This window comes from Oryctolagus cuniculus, chromosome 19, assembly GCF_051225735.1.
Source record: "Oryctolagus cuniculus isolate XC-2025 breed Fujian yellow rabbit chromosome 19, ASM5122573v1, whole genome shotgun sequence".
NCBI lineage: Eukaryota > Metazoa > Chordata > Mammalia > Lagomorpha > Leporidae > Oryctolagus > Oryctolagus cuniculus.
Window position 1 is genome coordinate 49,966,127 of NC_142885.1, and position 23,745 is coordinate 49,989,871.

The 23,745-nt window shown below is 49.6% G+C and overlaps 1 protein-coding gene and 1 long non-coding RNA gene across 14 annotated transcripts in view; one reads left to right on the forward strand and one right to left on the reverse strand.

Annotated features, from left to right (window-relative positions):
* Positions 1-3,526: 3,526 nt before the first annotated feature.
* Positions 3,527-23,172, reverse strand: LOC103348593 (uncharacterized). 2 transcript variants are annotated; one of them, XR_007920154.3, is made up of 6 exons: positions 23,081-23,172; positions 10,775-10,991; positions 8,063-8,193; positions 7,739-7,831; positions 3,993-4,122; positions 3,527-3,767 (listed from the first exon to the last, which is right to left on the reverse strand). It is a non-coding gene; the product is annotated as an uncharacterized LOC103348593 (long non-coding RNA). The 2 variants fall into 2 exon arrangements; XR_516938.5 differs by lacking the exon at positions 3,993-4,122.
* Positions 23,158-23,745, forward strand: part of NSMCE1 (NSE1 component of SMC5/6 complex) — a 37,934-nt gene continuing 37,346 nt past the window's right edge. For 4 of the 12 annotated variants that reach the window (XM_051847533.3, XM_051847539.3, XM_089320655.1 and 1 more), the window contains exon 1: positions 23,158-23,323. In XM_051847533.3, the coding sequence (XP_051703493.3) occupies positions 23,173-23,323 (151 nt within the window). In that variant the 5' untranslated portion in view covers positions 23,158-23,172. Of the gene's footprint in view, positions 23,392-23,745 lie in introns of all 12 variants that reach the window. The other 8 variants (XM_089320657.1, XM_008257904.5, XM_070064984.2 and 5 more) reach the window with 2 other exon arrangements.

Genomic DNA, 23,745 nt, shown 5'->3' on the forward strand with positions numbered 1-23,745 from the left:
GGCCCCTGCACCCATGTGGGAGACTAGGAAGAAGCACCTGGCTCCTGGCTTTGGATTGGCGCAGCTCTGGCCATTGCGGCCATTTGGGAAGTGAACAGATGGAAGGAAGACCTTTCTCTCTGTCTCTCCCTTTCACTGTCTGTAACTCTACTTCTCAAATAAATTAACAAAATCTGTTTAAAAAAATAAATAAAATGGACCAAGGACCTAATTATAACAGCTAGACTCTTTTTTTAATTTTTTTATTTTTGACAGGCAGAGCTAGACAGTGAGAGAGACAAAGAGAAAGGTCTTCCTTCCATCGGTTCACCCCCCCAAATGGCCGCTACGGCCGATGCGCTGCACTGATCCGAAGCCAGGAGCCAGGCGACTCCTCCTGGTTTCCCATGTGGGTGCAGGGCCCACGCACTTGGGCCATCCTCCACTGCCTTCCCGGGCCACAGCAGAGAGCTGGACCAGGAGAGGAGCAAACGGGACAGAATCCAGCGCCCCGACCGGGACTAGAACCTGGTGTGCCGGCGCCGCAGGCGGAGGATTAGCCTAGTGAGAGATAGACTCTTTTTTATTTTATTTTATTTTATTTTATTTTATTTTATTTTTTGCAAATATCTCGGATCAGGCACTTGTATCTTAGCTACCACCCAATGGTACAGACAAAGAAACAAACAAACAAAAAAGATAAACAAGACGTCACATCTATAAGCTTCTGTGCCTTAAAGGACACCACATGAGAAGCTGCAAAGAAAATCCACATAGAATGGGACAGAATTTTTGCAAAACTCATATCTGATAAGGGACTTGTATCCAAAACAGTTGAACTATTTTTTTTTATTTATTTGACAGAGTTATAGACAGTGAGAGAGAGACAGAGAAAAAGGTCTTCCTTCCGTTGGTTCACTCCCCAAATGGCCACCACTTCCAGTGCTTCACCGATCCGAAGCCAGGAGCCAGGTGTTTCCTCCTAGTCTCCCAAGTGGGTGCAGGGGCCCAAGCACTTGGGCCATCCTCCACTGCCCTCCCGGGCCACAGCAGAGAGCTGGACTGGAAGAGGAGCAATCAATACAAACAATAACCTATTTTAAAACAGGAAGAAGACTTGAACAGAGAGTTTTCCATTGCTGACGCCAGCAAGCAACAAAAGATGCTAAACACCATCAAGTAAGTACACACCCAGGCCACAGTGAGATGCCACTTCACACTCACCGGGGTGGCTGTACTCCCAAAGAAAGATGACAGCAAGTGCAGTGGAGCCCTCACCCACTGCTGCCGACACTGCTAAATGGTGTTGGCTCTTTGGAAAGCAGCCTGGCCGGACCTCAGACAGCTGGGTCCACCGCAACCCTGTGATCCAGCCATTCCACATCACCTTGTACCACTGAAGAGAAATGAAAACTCGTGTTCTCACGAAGACTTGCACACAAACATTCCTAATAGGCAAACAAGATAAGAAGGACCCGGATGTGTATCGACAGCTAACGAATACATAGATGTGTCCCCCTCCGTGCAAGGGATCTGATTTGGCAACAAAAAGAAATGAAGTGTGGATGCACACTGCAACGCGGATGAACCTCGAAAGCACTTGGTGAAGCAGAAGAAGCCACGCACACAGAGCCCCGCGTTGTGGGACATGTTCACAGTCGGCAAATACAGAGACACAGGAAGTACACCGGCAGGTCGCCCATGCCTGGTGGGCTGGGAACACGAGGACAGGAAACTACCCGATGGCTAAGGAATCAGGGATGGAATCAGGTTGGAATCCCTGACTGCATGAGAGACACTGACCTGTACACGTTCAAAGGTAAGTTTCATGGTTTATAAATCGTATCTCCGTGAAAACGCTGAAAATGTTCACATAGGGACCAGCGGAGTGGCACAGCAGAGGTTGAGCTGTTTGTGACTGGCTCCACTTCCCATCCAGCTCCCTGCTAATGCACCCCGGAAGGCAGTGGAACATAGACCTAGTGCCTGTGCCCCAGCCACCCATGTGCGAGGCCCGGATGGAGTTCCTGGCTCCTGGCTTCAGCCTGGCCCAACTCCTGGCTGCTGTGGCCATTTGGGGAATAAATGCATGGATGGAAGATCTCTCTCTCGCTCTCGCTCTCGCTCTCTCTCTCTGCCTGTCAAATAAAAAAATAAATAAAATCTTCAAAAAATAATAAAAACCTTCATGTGGCTATGACACCAAAAGCATGAATAAAAGGAAAAAAATGATAAATTTCCCTTCACCAAAATGAAACATTTCTGATCTTCAAATGACACTGTTAAGAATATAAAAACATCAGGGCTGGCATTGTGGTGCAGTGGGTTATGCTACTGTCTGCAGCTCTGGCATCCCATGTGGGTCCCAGTTCAAGTCCTGGCTTCTGTAATTCTGATCCAGCTCCCTGCTAATGCACCTGGGAAGGCAGTGGAGGATGGCCCAAGTGCTTGGGCCCCTGCACCCGCATAGGAGACCCTGAAGAAGCTCCTGGCTCCTGGCTTCTGCCTGTCCCTGCCCTGGCTGTTGTGGCCATTTGGGGAGTAAACCAGCTGATGGGAGATATCTCTCCTTGTCTCTCCAGCTCTGTTACTCTGTCTTTCAAATAAAATAAATAAATCCTTGAAAAAAGATAAGCCACAGACTGTGAGAAAGTATCTGCAAATGATTTATCAACTAAAGAATTTATATCCAGAATATATATATCTTACAAAACTCGGTAAGAAAACAAACAATTCCATGTTCTAAAATGGGCACAATGTGTAAGTGCAGACAGAAATGTAGACATATAGCAAAGAAACCCGTGACAGATGCTCAAAGCATTAGTGATTAGGGAATTGCAAATTAAAACCACAAGGAAATACACATATTAGACTGGCCAACATTTTTTAAAATACTGATCATGCAAGGATGGGAGCAATTGGAACAACTAGTATTCTCATCCAATGCTGATGGGAAACTCGGAAAAAAAACACTTGGAAAATAGTATCTTAGGAATGGTGCCCACTTTGCCACTCCTAGGTTTTCACCCCAGAAATCTGATAGCATGGATTCATTTAAAAAAAAAAAACTGTCTATAGATATTTACAGTGACTGCATTCACTTTTTTAGAAAGAATATATTTACTTGAAAGGCAGAGCATTAGAGAGGAAAGGGAGAGTCAGAGAGAGCTTGCATCCACTGGTTCATTCCCCAAACGGCTGCAACAGCCAGGCTGAAGCCAGGAGCCAGGAACTCCATCCGGATCTCCCACATGAGTGGCAGGCTCCCAAGCACTGGAACCATCATCCACGGCCTTCTCTAGTTGTGTTAGCAGGGAGCTGGATCAGAAGTGGAGCAGCCAGGACTTGAACCGGCGCTCTGACTTGGGATGCTGGCTCCATCTGCTGTGTCACAACTCCGAACCCTAAAACCACTTTGAAATATTTTTTTTTTTTGCAAATTAATGGAAATGCCCCAGATGCCCCTTGCTGGTGAATGGACAAAGAAGGGCGGGCTCTCCCACTGCATGCACACAACCCCATGCGGGGAGCTCAGCCAGACTCAGGCTGCTATGTCCTGTGTGATTTTATTTACATGATAAACCATAGCGACGGAAAGTGGGGCAGAGCGTGCCAAGGGTCAGGTGTGGGAAACAGGGTCACCTGCAAAGGGCGTGGGAGAAGCTTCTGGATTGAGCGAGTTGTTCTGTGTCGTGATTGGCCTGGTGGCTTCTCGGCTATGCTTGTCCAAACCCACGGAACTACACACTCGAAGGGTCAGTCTTACTGTATGTAAATTGTGCGTTGTCCTAAAAAAAAAATAAAATAAAAAAATACATGCTAATGGTAAACCTAGATGGTGAGAATATGGCGAGTCACTGTACAGTTTCTTTCAACTTTTCAGAAGCTTTGAACTTGCTCATAATCAGATGCTTGGGATGAAAGATCAAAAAGATGTTGGGCGGCTGATAAAATAAATAAATGCATACATGTCCCAAACAAACAAACACACGGAACACGATGAGTCATTTCACCTTTCATTCTTAGATGACAGGGGCTGGTGGGTTAAGCCACCGCCTGCAAGGTTGGCGTCCCATGTGAGCACCACCAGTTCGAGTCTCGACTCTGCTCCACTTCTGATCGGCCAGCTCCCTGCTCATGTGCCTGGGAAAGCAGAGGGAGATGTGGGAAGGCTAGCAGAGTTCTGGGCTCCTGGCTTCGGCCTGGCCCAGCCTAGCCGTTGTAGGCATTTGGGGAGTGGATGGAAGATCTCTCTCTATCGCTCTCTCTCCTGTCACTCTGTAACACTGCCTTTTAAATAAATAAATCTCTTTTTAAAATCTTAGATAATAATAAATAATGAACAAGGTAAAAAGCATTGAAGATCACACCCCAAGAAATGGCTTTCATAAAGCTACCAATGGGCGGTGAGAAACGCTGCTTTAGACCAGGCGAAGGCATCTGAACTCCACCTGGGAGAGCCTGGGGAGGCTGGGGCCTCTCAGAGCACGGACGGTGCTGGGCCATGTCCCCACTCTGGGCCCAGGGGCAGTGGGAGGGGCCAGGGTGCGGGTCGGGGGCAGCCAGGATCTGTCTGCTCAGGGAGGGCCCGAGAGGGAAATGACCTGGGGTACCTGGGGAACCTGCACCCCAGCACAGGGAGCCTCTCCAAGGAAGGGAAGCGGCAGGAGGTGGTGGGCATTCTGGAAGTCACCGCAGGGCTCTCCTCAAAGCTCTGGGCTAGATCAGATCCAGGGTCTTCATGTGACTCTAGGTGAGGAGACCCCCAAAAAGAGCGGCAGATTCAATGCCCCACCAGCTTTGTCTCAGGGGCGCAGGGTCAGTCTTCAGTGAGCTCCTGGGGCAGGAGTGTGGCTTGGGAAGGCCGCGTCCCCGTATCCGAGTGCTTGGGAAGCCTGACTCCACTTCCGATCCCAGCTTCCTGCTGATGTGCACACCCCGGGAGGCAGCGGGCGGGCGCTGGCTCAAGTACTCGGGTTCCTGCCACCCGCGTGGGAGACCAGGATGGAGTTCCTGGCTCCTGACCCCAGTCTGGCCCAGTCCTGTCTGTTGTGGGCATTGGAAGAGTGAATCAGTCAATGGGCAACATCTCTCTGTTTCTGTCTCTTTGCCTTTCAAATAAATAGAAAATAAATTTTTAAAAATTCATATAAACCCAGCTTCTAAAAAATTTAATTTTTTTAGCAAAATCAGGAGGCATTTTCTGCACCCAAGTTAATTATGGCCAGAAAAAGATTTATCCATGTGCTGATCGCTATGTTAGAGTTCCAGGTCATTTTCTCTCTCTTTCTTTCTTTCTTTCTTTCTTTCTTTCTTTCTTTCTTTCTTTCTTTCTTTCTTTCTTTCTTTCTTTCTTTCTTTCTTTCTTTCTTTCTTTCTTTTCTCTCTTTCTCTCTCTCTCTCTTTCTTTCTTTCTTTCTCTCTTTCTTTCTTCTCTCTCTCTCTCTCTCCCTCTCTTTCTTTCCTTCTCACTCTCTCTCTCGATTTATTTATTTGAAAGTCAGAGTCACAGATGAGCGAGGGAGACACAGAGAGATCTTCCATGCTTTGGTTCACTCCCCAGATGGCCACAAAGCCAGGGCTGAGCCAGGCCAAAGCCAGGAGTCAGGGACTTCATTTGGGTCTCCCATGTGGGTGCAGGGACCCAAGCACTTGGGCCATCCTCTGCTGCTTTCCCAGATGCATTAGCAGGGAGCTAGATCGGATGTGGAGCAGCCGGGACTCAAACCTGCATCCATATGGGATGCTGGTGTCCCAGGTGGTGGCTTAACCGGCTGCGCCACAGCGCCAGCCCCCAGCCCATTTCAAAGGGCTCATGGATAAGGAAACCCTTGCTATTTAAAAGTGCGGGTATGGAAAGCGTCTGTTCAGACCCTCTTCGCCTTTGTCATAGCCGGTTCTTCCTGCCCAAGGTCTTGAAGTTCAAGGTGAAAACCCAGCGTCTCCCAGCATTCGTCCTGACCTCTGTGCCCTTCACCTGGTGCTCCCAACACTCGCAGCTCTGAGCAGCTCCTCTCTGCCTTTGCAGGGGCCTTTTCTCTCCCGTGGCCCCCTGGTGAACTCCTATTCAACCTTTGGCACCCCGCTGCGCCACACCTCCTCTGTGGAGCCTTCCCTGGAGCCCTTCTCCCGTGGACAGGCACAGCGATGCCTTTTCTGCCTTTCCACCCATCCACATGTGCAGCTCCAAGTCTCCCCCCGCCCCGCCCCAAACGTGCCATTCCAAATAAAACCGTCTGCTGTCAAGGCCTCATGGCCCAGATCTTAACAAATGAGTCCCTGCGGCCGGCTGGAAGGCGGGCAGCAGGGTGAGACATGGGGCTGGGAGGTGGGGGCCTCGTGGGCAGGGCAGACGCTGGGGGAGGGCTCCGGGGTCACGGAGACTGTGCCCAATGCACAGTCACGCAGTCTTCCCTCTGCGCCCCCTGCATCTGCCCACCCCTTCCTCCCCCAGCTCTTTCTTCGAGATCTTCCTGGAAGCGGCTTTGGCCCGGCTCGCCTAGGGCAGGGGTGAAGGCTGCCGGGCCAGATGTTTTCTCTCCAACACCCTTTTTCGCCTCCATCTGTGCTCACTTCGAAATGTGCACTGATTTATTTCCCAGCCTGGGCCTTCCTCCAGACTGTGAGTCTGAGGTCAAGAGCGCCGGGGCCGGTGCTGTGGCACAACGGGTAAAGCTACCACCTGTGGTGCTGGCATCCTGTAAGGACGCCGGTTCAAGTCCTGTCCATTCCACTTCTGATCCAGCTCTCTGCTATGGCCTGGGAGAGCAGTAGAAGATGGCCCAAATGCTTGAGCCCCTGCACCTGGGTGGGAGACCCGGAAGAAGCTCCTGGCTTCAGATTGGTGCAGCTCCTGCTGTTGCGGCCAATTGGGGAGTGAACCAACAAATGGAAGACCTCTCTCTGTGTAATAAATAAATAAATAAATAAATAAATCTATCTATCTTTAAAAAAAAAAAAAGAGAGAGCAGTCTCACTGCCCTTGGCCTCCGGAAGACTGAGAAGGGGTTTCCTGACCATGAGACCAGGGACAAGTTTTCCAGATCTCTCAGAGCCTTGGTTTCTTTTCCTGAAAAATGGGACAGCAGTAATGCTAACTCTGTGGAAGCATCTTTGGGATGAAGTGAGCCAAGGGGGTAGTCCCTTGGAATAGTGCCTGCCACGTGTGTATGGCAGAATTCATGTAGGCTGCCATCCCGACTTTCCCCTGTTATCACTGAGGATGTGTGTTCACATTCCAGCTCCCCCTTTTCCCATTATAGAGATAGCAAATGCAAAGCGTTCACCTCCCCAGCCTCAGTTGGAGCTGGGACAAGCACATGTGACCCAGTCTTGAGCAATGGGATTTCAATGGAAGTGTGCAGGAGCCTTCTGGGAAAGTTTGGACATTGTCAGGGACGGAGGAGATGCAGAGCTGTGGCAGCCACATTGTGCCCGTGGGGGCTGGCGTCAACATGACGAAGATCTCAGGGAAAGGGTTTTTACGACAGTGCTGAGTTCCCGCCCCAACTCAGGAAACTCATGTCTTGGAACACTGTTAAATTAGCTCTGAAATCATCCTTACCACGAAGGCCACTTTTAGTTGAGTATTCTGGTATTAGCTGAAAATATTCTAGTAGGTACCTTACCATGGAAATTAGTCAGTAAGTATTGAAAGACGGTGGCAAGACAAAAATGCTGGCCTACTGAGGCCCAGGAAAGGGGTCTTGTGATGAGTGGCCCCCCACACCCCACCTCCAACTCTCTGTCCCAGACTCACATTAGCACGAGAGCCAGCTGCCCGAGAAGGTCACAGGTGGGCGACACTGCTGGGTCCCCTGGTCTGTGCTCCGTCCCATGGGCAGTTCAGCATCTATCGAGAGAAAAGAGGGTGAACACAGAGGAAGAGGAAGAGAAAGGAGGCAGGGAGAGGCGAATCCTTCCCCAGTGAAGGGTCCCAGATCCCCGGCCTGTGTTCCTGTTGGGTCTTAGCGCCTGCCTTGTTCATTTGGTCTGAAACTCTCCCACCGCCCCATAACCTAGGTAGTGTCATCGGCTTCAGTCTGCCCTGTGCCGGCCAAGAAACCATGCCATGGCTTCTCACCTTGCCTCACCTTCCCGGCTAACTCAGTTTTGGCGCGTTGTTCACTGTCTTGTGCCTGGGACTCGGCTTGTGCGGTGCTGAGCGCAGGTGGGCCCGAGCTACGCTTCGCTTGTTTCTTGTTAACTTTGTGGCTAGGGAAAAAAAAAAAAATTCGTGGGAAAGACAACTGCAGCACAGGTTTTGACCACAACGGCTGCCGGTGCCATGGTGGTGCAGGATGTCGTGGGGATGACGGAGCGCGGCTCGCGTGGGGCTTATGCAGTGCCACACTTCCTGGGCTGCAGATGGGAAGCCTGGGGCAGGCGAGGGGCTGGTGTTCAAGTGCGTCGTCAGGATCTGGCCCTCTCCTGTTGCCGAGACACATCATTTCTTGGCCCGTATGTCAAGGCACTGTGATTCTCTCTATCACCACGCGTCTGATTTTGCACCCAAGTCCGATTCGGGCCTTCCAGTCTCCTCCCTTCCTGGGCCGTTCTACTCACGCCATGCTTTCCAGGGTCCCCAGCAGCCACCGCTGCCTCCTCCTCCTTCTTATTTCAGAGAGAGAGAGAGAGAGAGAGAAAAGAAGAAGGAGGAGAAGGAGAGGAGGGAGGGAGGGAGAGATTCCATTTGCTGGGTCACACAAGGGAACTCAATCCAGGTCTCCCATGTGGGTGGCTGGAATCCACCTGTTTGAGCCCTGACCCCCGCCTCCCATGGTCTGCATTAGCAGGAAGCTGGAGTCAGCAGCCACAGTCAGGAACCAACACAGGCCCTCTGATGTGGGACATACGTGTCTCAATCACTAGGCCAAAAGCCAGCCTCCCACAAAGGCCTTCGTTTTCAAGTTCCCATTTAATCTCTTCTCTTTTATCACTCTGGTTTTTTTTTTTTTTAATTGGGTGGTGGTTGTTTAAAAATAATTTTTGTTGTTAAAAAAGAATTATTTATTTGTTTGAAAGGTAGTTACAGAGAGAGAGGGAGGGAGGTGGAGAGAGAGAGGGAGAGCGAGAGGGAGAGAGAGAGAGAGAAATCTCCCATCCATTGGTGCACTCCCCAAATGACTGTAAGGATGGATCTGGGTCGGTCTGAAGCCAGGGGCCAGGAGCTTCTTCCAGGTCTCCCATGTAGATGGCAGGGGCCCAAGTTCCTCTGCTTTCCCAGGCCATTAGCAGGGGGCTGGATCAGAAGTGGAGCAGCCGGGACATGAACCAGCCAGCACCCATATGGGACACTAGCACTGCAGGCGGTGGTTTTACCCTCTGGGCCACTTCGCCGGCCCTGTTGTTCAATTTCTGTTTATTCATTTTACTTGCAAGGGGAGAGAGAGAGTGAGTCTGGGTCTCTCACGTGGCTGGCAGGAAGCTATCCCTCGCTGCCTCCCAGGAAGCTGGAATCGGGGTCAGAGCTGGGACTTGGACCCAGGTATGGAGTCTGAGCATCCTAAGCAGTGTCTTCACCGCGACACCACTGCCGCCCCCGTCCTCACTGCTCACTCTCCCCGCTCCTCCTCACCTAGCACCGTTTCCTCCTACTTCTCGGCCTGCTCTCCACGTGTAAGCGTCCGCCACGTTCTCTTCTAGTCCCGTTCAGACTCTCCTGCTTGCCTTGTTCATCTGCAAGCCCACATCTCCCTTCCTGGATGATTGAACCCCATCAGAACTTTGTATACCCATGCAGGGACATACACCGCGAGAGACTGCCCCTGCCCAGTCTCTCTTCCCAGGAGCAACTTCTAATGATAACTGAGTGGACCAGGGCAGTTCAAGCAGTCTGTGGAAAACAGGAGTTAAATATAAGGGTGGGGTGGAGGTGCAGTGCAGCAGTGAGGGGCCTGGGGTTGGATACCCGCATCGCATCCGGGAGTGCCTGGGCTTGTGTCGGCCTTGGATTCCAGCTGCCTGCTAGTGTGCACCCTGGGAGGACAGCAGGTGTTGGCTCAAGAAGCGAGGCCCCGACCACTGACCACTGAGGTGGGAGACACAGGCACACCAAGAGCAGTGCTTTGCCAAGGATTTCCTTCATCTGGTCAAGTTGACACTTCAGAGTCACCTGTTGACGTCCGACAAGCTCCAGGTCTTCTAGGCCGGCATGTGACAGCTGGCTCCCAACTTAGTTTCCCTGTACCATCACCCTTAAGGGCCCTAGGTGGATCTGGAAGATTCTGGTTTTACACTCTGGTTTGTACAAGAAACCCAACTACTCTGAAGCCACCATGCTCACCACAAAGGGACGCCTCCTGGACCAGAACTGAGACTTCCCAGCCAACAGGGGAGCTAGGCTCCAACGTGTGACATAGCCAGAGCCGTTCCAACTGGCTCCCGCCCACTTGCGTCCCCTGAGCTGACGCCATGTGGAGCAAAGACCAGCTGGAGAGAAAAATAGTTGCCAATCAATCACGTCTCCCACACGAACTCGGCTGCCTTCTCAGCCTTGCACATGGCTGCTGCTCTTGTAGCCGTACTGTGCCTGCTGCGTCTCTGCCTGGGTTAGCTTTCCTCCTCCTTAACTGTTTCCCTCCATTCAAGGCTCATCTCGATGCCTCCTCTGCTATAGAATTTTCTCAATTATGTCAACTCTGAATTTGGGGTTTTTTGGCCAGCTCTGGGGCAACAGTGTGTTTGTGCCCACCATGCCTTCACTCTCCTTTTCTCACTGGGACAGCACATCAATTTTCTCAATAAACTATGCCTCCCTCTTTTTAGTGAACTGCCAATCAAGTTGTCCACTTACCTCTGACCAGGGTGGGACATATAACCTGAGTGGGCCAATAAGCTGTGAGCTTGTGCTCTCTCTTTCTTCCTCTTTACAGAGCAAATCTTCAGAAGGACGACAGAGAATTAAGGACAGATCACATCCTGCCTAGATCTTCGTCCACCGCTTGCTGGCCTGGTCTCCCAAGCTTCTCTGATCCGTGACCAGCTTTTCCTTTGAGTCCTCTGGGCCATCCCTGCAGCAGGAATGGGAATGTTCACCAAGGATTCTATCTGTTCCCGGACATTTCCCAAGCCCTGGGCAGGTGGGGCAGGCCACGTGACCAGTCCTGGTCAACCATGTTAAGGGAGAGAGGGCAGAGGCAGTTAAACACACCTGGGCAGACCCTGGCCTGGGCACCGCTGAGGTTTTGTGCCTTGGATGCTACGGCGACAGGATGGGGGAGGCTCCATCACCTGGGGTTCCTGAGTGAGTGCAGGGCACAGCCTGTTGCTGTCCCCACAAGAGATCTGTCCCGTGACCTAGAAATAACCGCTTGGGGACATTTGTGACAACAGCATGACCTAGCCTATCCCGGCTAACGTCTACCCAATACTTGTCCAATACACTCTTTCGGCTGAAATGACCCAGAGCCCGTTTCCCACGCTGAAAACCATGGAGCCGAGGAACGGAGCCAGCAGTTAGCAGTTTTCCCCTTGTCACTCGCACCACGCACCTATCCTGCATTCACTTCTCAGCTGACAGCAGCCTGCGCACCGCAGTGAGTGCAATTCCTCTTCACATCTGGCTGCACGGCTGTCCACTTACAAGGCTCTTGATAAATATTTGTGAACGTGAAAACAGAATGAAAGTGAAAAACCTCATGAGTCAACTAGATACTTTCTTTTCAACTGTGGTTGCCTAATCCATTTTCAAGGGAGTTTCTAATGAAAAGGGATTAAAAATTAAGATTACATCTCTTTTTGATGATAAGGGTGACTATACAATAATATATATTCCATCATACTATAATTGATCATTGTAGTGTCCAAAATGTTCTCTTTTTTTAAAAAAATATTTATTTATTTGAAAGATGGAGTTACAGAGAGGCAGAGGCAGAGGTGGGAGGGGGGGTTTCCATTGGCTGGTTCACTCTCCAGATGGCCGCAACGGTCGAAGCTGTACCGATCTGAAGCCAGGAGCCAGGAGCTTCTTCCAGGTCTCCCACATGGGTGCAGGGGCCCAAGGACTTGGGCAATCTTGTACTGCTTCCCCAGGTCATAGCAGAGAGCGGGATCAGAAGTGGAGCAGCCGGGACTAGAACCGGCACCCATATGGGATGCTGGTACTGCAGGCATCAGCTTTACCCACTACGCCACAGCGCTGGCCCCCGAAATGTTCTTAAATGGCAAAGGGTAAAAAGTTTTGAAACATCCCAACAACAATATACATGGAGCTCTTTATGTATACATGATACAGCATGTAGGGTTTCTCCTTCTTCACTTCCACAACCATTCCCAGTCCTAATCTGTCTCTAATGTCTTATGGACAAAAGGAAAAGTGGTAATCAGAAAAAAAATAAAATAAAAATAGAAAAAGATCTCAGGAAGCTCTGATCCAATGAAAAAGAACCATAGAGGAGGAAGTTTCTTGTTTTTATCCATTTAAAAAAAGATTTATTTATTTTATTTGAAAGTCAGAGTTCTAGGGAGAGGAGAGACAGAGAGAAAGATCTTCCATTTGCTGGTGCACCCCACCAAACGTGCACAACAGCTAGGGCTGGGCCAGGAGCTTCTTCTGGGTCTCCCAAGCACTTGGGCCATCTTCTGCTGCTTTCCCAGGTGTGTCAGCAGGGAGCTGGAGGGGAAGTGGAGCAGCTGGGATTTGAACCGGGGCCCATATGGGATGCCGTCCCTGCTTTTATCCATTTTCAAAGAAACACACACAGGGACAGGTGTTGTGGCACGATGGGTTACACTACTGCTTGGGATGCCTACATGGACATTGAAGTGCCTGTTTTGAGCCCCAGCTGCTCCACTTCCAACCTAGCTTCCTGTTAATGTGCCTGGGAAGGCAGTGGAAGATGGCTCAAGTGCTCAGGTGGGCCCTTCCACTCACGTGGGGGATCTGGATAGAGTTCTGGGCTCCTGGCCCCAGCTGTTGTGGACATTTGGTGGGGTGAACCAGTAGATAAGATCTCTCTCTTTTAAATAAATAAATGAGTAAATAAATAACAATTAAAAAATAAACACATGTAAAGAGGAATTGGTTTATAATCTTCTCTCAACGAGAGAAAAGAAAATGGAGTGTTTTTGTTGGAATAAGCTTGAAGAGCATGGGATGTGGGGTACGGGACTGGATTTCAGCGAGCTATAGAGCAGGGTTTCTCATACTTTCACTTTCCCTGGGGATCTTGTTAAAGCAGCTGGGGCCTCTGGCTCAGCTTACTGGGGGTCTCATACTCCCAGGCGCCTGTGCTGGCCGTCCCACTCCCACCCTGCCCCCAGCAGACCTAGAAGAGGAAGTGTGATAAGAATCACCACCACAACTCAACGCCTCAAAGGCTTGATTTGGGGTTTTGATTGCCCTGCCCAGAATCTAGATTTTGGTCGATTTTCTTTAAGTCAGTGAGCAAATCGCTCTTTGCTTGCATCTTCTCTGGAAATCACGTCTCTGGTAATTTCACTGATTTCTGGAAAAGGGTTCAGAGCACAGGTGCAGGCAAAACAGGCGTCTCAGACATGAGAAGCAGGTGGAATGAGGAGAGTGTGTGCTCTCCTGGGCACTGGCTTTCTTCTGGGCTGCTTTTCTAACAAGACTGGCCACGTGTTTGCTCGGGTTGTTAAAGAAGGTGAGCATATGGGGACAGCCTGACAGAGGGAGAGAGATGGGAGCAGCAGATCCTAGAATGAAGAGCTCTTAGTAATCTTCCTTGCAAAAACAGAAGCCCTAGGTGTCCGACTTATCCGCAGGGACACCGCTCTGCTCACCAAGAAAAGACACGGAGTGCTTAAGGTAGATCAGGCATCACTCAAAATTGCTGATAGGAAGGGACTTTAAAACATCTGTGGAAAAATGCCATTACAGGGCAAGTTTATTTTGGTGCAAAAACATTGAAATCTAGGTCAGCATTTTTTCCTTTTTAAAAGGTTTATTTATTTGAAAGTCAAAGTTACACAGAGAGCGATCTTCCATCCACTGATTTACTCATCAGATGGCCACAATGACCAGGCTTGGGCCAGGCTGAAGCCAGGAGCCAGGAGCTTCATCTAAGTTTCTCACGTGGGTGCAGGGGCCCAAGGATTTGGGCCATATTTCACTGTTCCCCAGGCCATTAGCAGGGAGCTGGATTGGAAGTGGAGCAGCCAGGACTCGAACCGGAGCCCATATAGGATATTGGCACTGCAGGAGGCAGCTTTACCAGCTACATTGGCTTCAGTTTTTCAATATATACCTTTCCCTTGAACTTTCTGAAGACCCTTCTAACAAAAACCAGGGAAAATCTTTTTTAAAAAAATGTTAGTTCTTGAGGCTGGCGCTGTGGCGTAGTAGGTCAGGCCTCCACCTGTGGTGCTGGCATTCCGTATGGGCACTGGTGCGAGTCCCGGCTGCTCCTCTTCCCATCCAGCTCTCTGCTAGTGGCCTGGGAAGACAGTGGAAGATGGCCCAAGTGCTTGGGCCCCTGCACCCACAGAGGACACCTGGAGGAAGCTTCTGGCTCCTGGCTTCAGATTGGCCCAACTTCAGCCATTGCAGCCATTTTGGGAGTGAATCAGTGGATGAAAGACATCTCTCTCTCTTCTCTCTCCCTCTCTCTCTCTCTATCTGTAACTCTGCCTCTCAAATAAATAATAAATAAATCTTTAAAAAATATTAGTTCTCAAGGAGAGAACTTAGTTACATGGAAAATTCACTTATATATAATCCTCAAACAATGCTGGATAAATACAGCTGTAACTATATCCCCATTTTATGTGCCTCTATCTATATCTATCTATCTATCTATCTATCTATCTATCTATCTATCTATCATCTCTACTATCTATCATCTCTTGATCATCAATCATCTATCTGTCATCTATCTATCTATACTTGTATATAGGAGAGAACTTAAAAAGTTCATGGCAAAGGCACATTATGAAAAAATTTATACAGGTTTCAAACTATTTGCACCAAAATAAACACCTTTTAAATTTTTTATGTATTTTCATTTTATTTGAGAGGCAGAGAACCATCGAGAAAAAAAGAGAGCTCTTCTACCCACTCACCCACTGTTTCACTCCCTGAAATGTTTCCAACAGCTGGGGCTGGGCCAGGTGGAAGCCAGGGGCTAGGCGGTGGAAACGTGAGTGGCAGGGACTCAAGTACTCCGGTGAGCACCTGCTGCCTCTCAGGGTGCCATAAGCAGGAAGCTGGAGTTGGAAACTGGAGCCAGATAAACTTATTAAAAAAAAAAAAAAGCTTAGTTATTCATTCATTTGAATGAATTCATTCATTTGAAAGGCAAAGTAACGGAGAGGAAGAGAGAGAGAGAGACAGAGACAGAGTTGGTGGGGGGAGAGAATCTCCCATCCACTGGTTCATCCAGGGTGATAGGAACCCCAAACCCCATTACTTGGGTGTCACCAGCTACCTTCCAGGATGCATTAGCAGGAAGCTGCATTGGAAGCGGCACAGCCTGGACCTGCTGCGCCACAACGCCTGGCCCATTTGGGGACATTCGCTTCCATGTTTGCCCTGTGTGACTTGGGTTGTGATGCCCTTCCTTGTACATCTGCTTTTGTGTGCATCTCTTATTACCCACAGAGATCCCCAGAGGTGGCATCACTGAGACATAGAACACATCTGGTGTCTTGACAGGTGCAGCCAAATGGCCTTGCACAAAGCTGGGAAAATCTGTGCTGCCCCTAGCAATGTGCACATTTTCCAAGCCAGCGTCTGAGACTTCTGCTGGCTTGAAACTTAGGAATTCTGACTTTTGGGGCTGTCCCCACCCAACTAAGATAGTAAAGTCAGAGGACAGCTCTGCCCTCGAGCCCTTACAGGGTGAACCTGGCTTGGAATAGAGACCGGCTGAAAGCCTGATGGAGAAGCAGGCTCCTGCAGCAGGCGGCTGAGTCTCAATTCACTGAGGCCAAACTCCCAGCGACAAGCCAGCCATCTCCACACCTCCCTTCCGTTTTGTGTCTATCAGCGTTGTCTGGCCATGCCAGAGCTCCAGCCTTCCTTGAGCCTGTTCTGTTTCAGAGGGATGCTTGATTCTAGAACCATGAGTCAAAGATCTTTCAACTCTGTTAAGATCTGTCAACTCAATTCGATGTGCGTTTTGTCTTTTAACCAAGATGACTCATGAATACAAATCTGCCAGTTCGCACCCATCCCCTCCATGGGGTCAAACTTCACATTGCATGAATGCAAAGTCACGAGAGTACAGTGATGCCCGTAGCAGGGCCTGTTGTGAAGAGGGGTAGACCTGGGACCACAGCAAAGTCTGGTCTCCAGTCTCTCCCTTTCCATGCCAGGCTCTCCTTAGTGTCATGCACTTAAACACTTTTTTAAAGTATGCTTTTCATTCTTTTTTTCATATTCTCCCTTCTCCTAGTATAAATTTAGAAAATATACAGGAAAGTAAAAATAAAAAGAAACCATAAACCCTGGCAAGCATCCATTTTCCCACCATCCAACAGGAACCACTGCTATGCTTTGGCATTGTCAATATTTGAAAAATTACACAACTCCACGAATGCATTTTCATGTAATGTCAAAAGAGAGCTAAATCAGATAAACTTCATATCACTATACACCACTGCCACCCCAATCTCCCTGCCCCTTTCCTAAGGGCCTCTGCTCTGAGTGTTGCAACAACCTTTCCAATACGTGACTATAATCCATATGTATATATTGATCCAGTGGAGACTGTCAGCTACTTTGCACCAGCGGCAATCCTGTGGTCTTGTCATTTTTGTGTCTTGCTTAATTTTCCCACTCCCCTTTATGCCTTCAAGATTTATCTGTATGTGGGGCCGGCATTGTGGAGCGGCAGGTTAAGCTGATGCTTGGAACGCTAGCATCCCACAGAAGTGCCCATTTAAGTTCTGGCTGATCCTGCTCCCTACTAATGCCCCTGGGAAAGCAGCTGATGTCAACACAAGTGCTTGGGCCCCTGCACCCATGTGGGAGACCTGGACGGAGTTCCAGTCTCCTAGCTTCCTGGTCCAGACTTCTGCTGGAGCCATTTAGGGTGTAAACCAGCAGATGGAAGATCTCTCTCTCTCTCTCTTCCTCTCTCTGTCACTCTACTTTTCAAATAAATCTCTCAAAAATAAAAAAAATTGGCCAGCTCCACGGCTCACTTGGCTAATCCTCCGCCTGCGGCGCCGGCACTCCAGGTTCTAGTCCTGGTTGGGGCACCGAATTCTGTCCCAGTTGCTCCTCTTCCAAGCCAGCTCTCTGCTGTGGCCCAGGAAGGCAGTGGAGGATGGCCCAAGTGCGTGGGCCCTGTACCCGCATGGGAGACCAGGAGAAACACCTGGCTCCTGGCTTCGGATCCTTGGAGCGCGCCGCCCGTAGTGGCCATTTGGGGAGTGAACCAATGGAAGGAAGACCTTTCTCTCTGTCTCTCTCTTTCTCTCACTGTCTGCCTGTAAAAAAATAAATGAAAATAAAAAAAGAAAAAAAATTATTCTTCCATGTAGATACTTGTGAGTTAATGCATTCCTTTGATTGCTATAGGACTGACCACATTGTACACCCTAAAGTATGAACAATGAAGATTTTGCTCATTCGTTGCATTATGAATGGCTGTTTAGGATGGTTCACCCAACATGGCTGCACCAAACCTCCTCCAGCAGACAAGGGAGCGTTTCTCCAGTTAAGGCCCTAGAAGCAGAATTGCTACATGAGCCTTTTCAATTCTGCTAATACCAAATTGCCCTCCAGAGAGGCTGTAACATTTACAACCCCACCCTGAACAGTGTGGGTTGCTCCTCACCCTTGGCAGCACTCTGTCATTTTTATGGGGGCAGATGTTGGCACATTTTTCTTGTTGTTGTTTTTTTTTTTTTTCCCTGCTAATAGTAAGGTTGAACATCTTTCACCATTTTTTTTTCCATCTGAGTATCTATTTCTAGAAGATTCTTTTGAATCTTGACTCCATTTTTGCATATGCATTTGTAATATCAAAGGGCTTGCTATTTAAATCTTCTGTTCTCTCCTTGGTATCAAGGCTGGATTAACTTCATCAGACATGTTGGGCAGCTTCTGCTACTATGTTCATAGTCTGCTACAGTTTGTGTAATAGTGTTTTTGTTGTTGCTGTTTTTCGGGTGGATCGCTCCAGCAGAACCATCTTGGCCTGGGCCTCTGGGGAACTCTATATATTTCAATCCCGCTAATGATTATTCTACTTCTGCATCCAAGTTTTGTAGATTGTAATGTTGTCAAAAATCATCTTTCTAAAGTGATTTTTCAAAAGTATTGGCATAAAGTGGTTTATAAAACACTCTTGGGCTTTCTAAAATATTTATCTGGTATGTCCTCTTTGCTTTTTGTAACAGTTTATGTTTGTGTGTTTAAGCAGAAGTTTGTTGCTTTCATAAATGTTTATTTATTTTCAAGGCAGACTAGTGCAGAGGGAAGGAGGGAAGCTGGATTGGAAGCAGAGTAGCTGGGACTGGAGCCAGCACTCCAATGTGGGACGTCACCGTCACCAGTGCTAGCCTGATCCACGGTGCCACAATGCCAGCACCTGTAAGCTTTGTTTTTTATAGTCAACTACATTTTATTTTGTTTTCCATTTTACTCATTTCTGCTTTTGTATTATTCTTTCTTTCCTTCTGCTTTTTTGGTGTTATTTTTTTGACCTCCAAAATTGAACAATTAGTTCCTTAAAGTTTTCTGTTTTGTTAATGAGTCCACTTCATGCTGTAAAGTCCCCTTTAGTGTTTAGTTGGATCTCCTGAGCTTTGTTCTGAATTTCTTTGCTGTTCATTTCTAAATATTGTGTAATTTCCAGATTGGTTTTCTTTTTAATCTGTGTTTTTCAGTTTCCAAATGTATGTTTCTTTTCTTTTTCTTCTAAGAATATATGATAACATCTTTTGACACATTAAAAGGTATAAACATTAATAAAGTGAATAACTGTACACACAAACCTGTATCATCACCTTGCCTAAAAAATAAAACTCAAATTTATGCTTGAACATTTAAAAAAAAAGTTTCTCTTTCCTAAGTTATAGATATAAACGGTAAAAAACAAAAAAGCAGTCTAACTTCCTGGCTGCTTCCTCAGAAGCAACTGAAGTCACTACTTTAAGGTGTGCTCTGTCTGTTGTACGAGTTTCCTTGGGCTCCCTTTGTGTTGCGAATTTTTAATTTTACTGTGCTGCGGTTCCTGAATGTGGTCTATAGATTCTCTGGAATTTACTGCAGGTTTCTTTGTGGCCTAACACCTAGCCAATTTCTGTAAACGTTCCAAGCATGTTGGAAAAGAACAGATGTGCCGAAGATGTTTTTTGCAAAATACAAACTTGATCATGTTCCGTCTCCTCTGTCAGCTTCTCTGGTCCTCTGGTAGATGACCAACGACCTTGGCATATGATCTGGCTCCAAGCTACTTCTCTAGTCAAGGCCTCGGCCACCCCGTGGTGTCCTACAAATTTATGTCTGTGTCACTATCAGGCATTCTAGGGTGAACAGAGAATTTCTCCCAGCAGTCCAGGAGCAGGTGGTCCAAGGTCTGACCCATCCCAGGGCTTACTCAATGAACTCATCACACAGCGAGCGGTCTTTGGGGGTCCAGTCACCCTGTCAGGGGCCACTCCCACATCATGAACTCCGGCCCTCGCCTCTTACTTCTTCCTGCTCAAGTGGACCCACCTCCCTGAGACCTCGGGCTGCGAGACTCTGCTATTCTGATTTGTCAGCACTCTCCCTTCTTCCTGGTTCTGCCTGCCCAGACTGTCGGGAACCCCTTCAAAGTAGCATCCTCCAGCAGCTCTGCCTTTGACAATCTGCTGCATACCTCCAACCCCAGCCCATACCACGACGAATCCCAACCAAGCAGCTGTTCTGAGCCCTCTGGGCTGGGCCTAAGAGATTGAGGGAGGGGCCCCCACTGTGGTGTAGTGGGCAGCACCAGCGTCCCATTTGGGTGCCAGTTTGAGTCCCATCTTCTGATCCAGCTCCTTGCTGATGCGCCTGGGAAAACAGCAGATGGCCCAAGTGCTTGAGCTCCTGCACCTGTGTGGGAGACACAGAAGCAGCTCCTGGCTCCAGGCTGGCCCAGCTCTGGCCATTGCAACCATTTGGGGAGTGAACCAGCAGACGGAAGACCTTTCTCTCTCATTCTGTAACTCTGCCTCTCAAATAAAATAAATAAATATTAAAAAAAAAAAAGATTGGGGGGAAGATACTTTCTTAAAATGACACAATTCTACATGAAAAAAGTATTTTAAAAATTATTTATTCAAAAAGACAGAGAAACAGAGGGACAGAATGACAGAGCTCTGACATCTGCTGGACCACTGCCCTAATGCATGCAACAGTCAGGCCTGGAACTCAATCTGGGGCTCCCACATGGGTGACAGTCTTCGGCTACCTCCCAAGGTGCACGTTGGCAGGAAGCTGGACTGGAAAGCATAGGTGGGACTCGAACCCAGGCACTCCGATAGGGGACGTTAGCATCCAAAGTGCTAGGCCAGACATCTGCCCCCGGATCAGATACCTGTCAGCTCTGCACACAGGTGGTCTCAGCCTTAGCGGAATGTTGCTTGTGAAATATGGTGCATGTCCCAAACCTTCCAACTGCTTTCTTGAAATCCCCTAGCATCTCTTCAGCCCCTTTATGTAGCAGAATGATAGTTTGCTATTTGATGGCAAAAACAGAAAGCATTAGCAGGGAGCCTTTGCTGACCTATTTTTTTTTCCTCTTTTCAGAAGTGTCTTACTTCCAGCCTAGGGCAAGAGTAACCCTCTCTTTTCTGTGGGTTTAATTGATCGATTGTTCCCTCTGCTCTGGTCCTCAAGTCTAGGTTGCCACAACTGTGTTTCCTGAGAACAGTCACCCACACTCCCTCTCCATTTCCCCAGCTTTCCTTCCTCAGCCTCCTTGGGAGTGCCATCTGGTGACACTGCTTTCACTGGCCATGGCCAAAGACAATAGTAAAAAAAAAAAAAAAAAGTTTAAAGGTCTTAATTGGCTTTCATTCACCACCCTCTGAAATGGACCAGGTTCGGAGGATTCTGGGGCTGCGGTTGCTCAGACGCAGGGACGGGCAGAAAATACAAATGAGGTACAGAGACGGCTGGCTTGGGTCCAACTGCGGGCTTTGGCCTCATCGGAGTCAGCTGTCCAGGGTGAGTGACTGAGGCTCTCAGCCGGTCTCCATACCAAGCCAGGCTGCAGCAAGTGGCTTGGTTCACCCGGTAAATGCCACGGAGGCACAGTGTTTGTGGAAGCTTGAACTGGACACAGATCAAATTATTCCAAATCACTGGCACATCTTTCAGGCCTCTGCAGAGTACTGACAATTCTGACTATGCTCCACTTAGCTGGCCCTGGCTTCTGTTCCTGGGCCTTGCCTTGTCTCTCGGTACACACCAGGAATGCACCTGCTTCATTACAGAAGGGGATGGTCTTGCCCAAGTCCTAAACAAGTGCTGTCAGGTGCACGTTGGCCCCTTATCACCGGACTTCCCCCTTTTTCAAGAGCAATCGGCTATCCAGGCTGCTCTGTGAAATGCCTCACCTTTAAATACTGATGAATGGAATTTAACCAAACAGTGCAGGGCAAACCAGACAATGAAGTTCTTCCTTAGGGCTGTCCTTTTATTTGTCCACAAGGCAGCTTGTATTAGTAATCTATCTTATGCTTTCAAGGGCTTACTCTGTGCCAACATGCTTCTAAGTGCTTTGCTTTTTTTTTTTTTTTAAAAAAGATTTATTTATTTATTTGAAAGGCGGAGTTACAGAGAGGCAGAGAAAGAGAGAGAGAGAGAGAGAGGTGTCTTCCTTCCGTTGGTTCATTCCTCAGGTGGCCACAACGGCTGGAGCTGAGCCGATCTGAAGCCAGGAGCCAGGAGCTTCTTCTCAGTCTCCCATGAGGGTACAGAGGCCCAAGGACCTGGGCCATCTTCTACTGCTTTAGCAGAGAGCTGGATCAGAAGTGGAGCAGCTGGGACATGAACAGGTGCCCATATGGGATTCCAGCACTGCAGGTGGATGTTTTACCTGCTATGCCACAGTGCCGGCCCCTAAGTGGTTTGCTTTTAACCTTCACTTAATATAACAGCCCTCTCAACAAGGTGCTTTTATCACCCCAGCATTAAGATGAGCAAACTTGGGGCCAGCGCTGTGGCGCAGCAGGTAAAGCTGCCCCCTGTGGCACTGACATCCCATATGGGCACCAGCTGGAGTCCTGTTGGAGTCCCGGCTCCTCCACTTCCAATCCAGCTCCCTGCTAATGCACCTGAGAAAGCAGGGGACGATGGCCCAAGTGCTGGGGTCCTTGCACCCATGTGGGAGACCCGGAAGAAGCTCCTGGCTTCCGATGGGTCCAGCACAGGCTGCTGTGGCCATGTGGGGAGTGAACCAGGGGATGGAAGATCTTTCTCTATAGCTCTGCCTTTCAAAAAAAAAAAAAAAAATCTTAAAAAAAAAAAAAAAGAGAGAGAGAGCAAGCGTGAGTGCTCTGACGTCCATCTGAGACACTGAGGGTGAGGATGGCGATTCGGGCTTGACCACCTTGCTGCCAGGTTCCAGCTTCTAACGATGCCCTCTCCTGCCTTCCCCAGAAATGCGGCCTGCAGAGGTGCGGGGCTTCTCCAGGACCACCGCGGCAGCAGGCAAAGCTGCCAGCTGGGGACTCGGGCGGCGGCTGCGGCCTCAGAGCTGGCTGAGAGCAGCTGGGAGCATTCCTCGGGGGTGCAGCCCCGGTTCCCCAAAGCCGTGCGCTCACTCCCACTGCGAACTCCGTGAATCCTCACCCGCCTCCCCGGGTTAAGTCGATGGCCAACATTTACACTCGATCTCAGCCGTCCGGCCAAGAAGCGGTGAGGGCTAACATTTAATCAGCGCTTTCCTGACGCTGAGCAGTTGATTTTTCCCTGGAACTACTAAGATCCCATCTAATGGAAAAACACACTGAGGCTCAGAGCAGCGCAGGAGTCAGGATTCTCTCCTCGCTGTGCGACCCGTGGCACAGAGATATCCCAGGCCGCACGCAGTTGTTCCTCAGGGACTTCCGTCAGGAACACCCCCGCAGGGCCGCAGCCGGAGGGAGCCAAGAGGAAGCCTGTTCCCGTAAATACTGAAAGCGGCGGGAAACCCCGTAACTCCACACCTACCGCACGGATACCGGAACACCAAGGAGGCGGCGCGAGCGGGAACACAGGAAGTGCGTCACTCTGTGGGCGGGGAAGCACGCCGAAACCTACCAATGGGAGCACCGCATTCGCTTTCACCCCGCCTAAGGGGCGGGTCCGAGCCCGCCTTCCGGCCGTCTGTGGCGGGTGCTCGGGGGCGAGGGGTTCCGGACGCCTTCCGGGAAGAAAAAGGGGCGTCCAGAAAGGCGAGGAGGTGGACGGAAGGTGGGGTTGGGGGCGACAGGCAGTGGGGTTCCCACCTTCTGTGCGGTGACGAAGTGTGGAACTAGGAGGTGGGGGCTTGGGCGTCTTGGCTGACGGGGAAGCGGGCTGCGTGAGGGGCAGCCGAGGCTAGGAGGCTGGGGTCCGCTCCCCCAGCACACACACACGCAGACATTTTAGAATGGTGGTGGCAGGTGGTGGGGTCCGGGCTCGCCCTTCGGGGCCAGAAGCTCGCCTGTTTTGTATACGGCGCTTCTCACCTTGGCGCCAAGCCCACGGTCCCCTCCTCGAGCCCCGCGGCCACACAGGTGCAGAAGCCAGCGTTGCCCTGGGGTTTGGGGACGGTGGCGTGACGCACACGGCCGCCGTCGTGTGTCCCCCCCTTGGGCGTCCTGCGGCCGAGCGCCTGCCTGCGCCTTCACGCG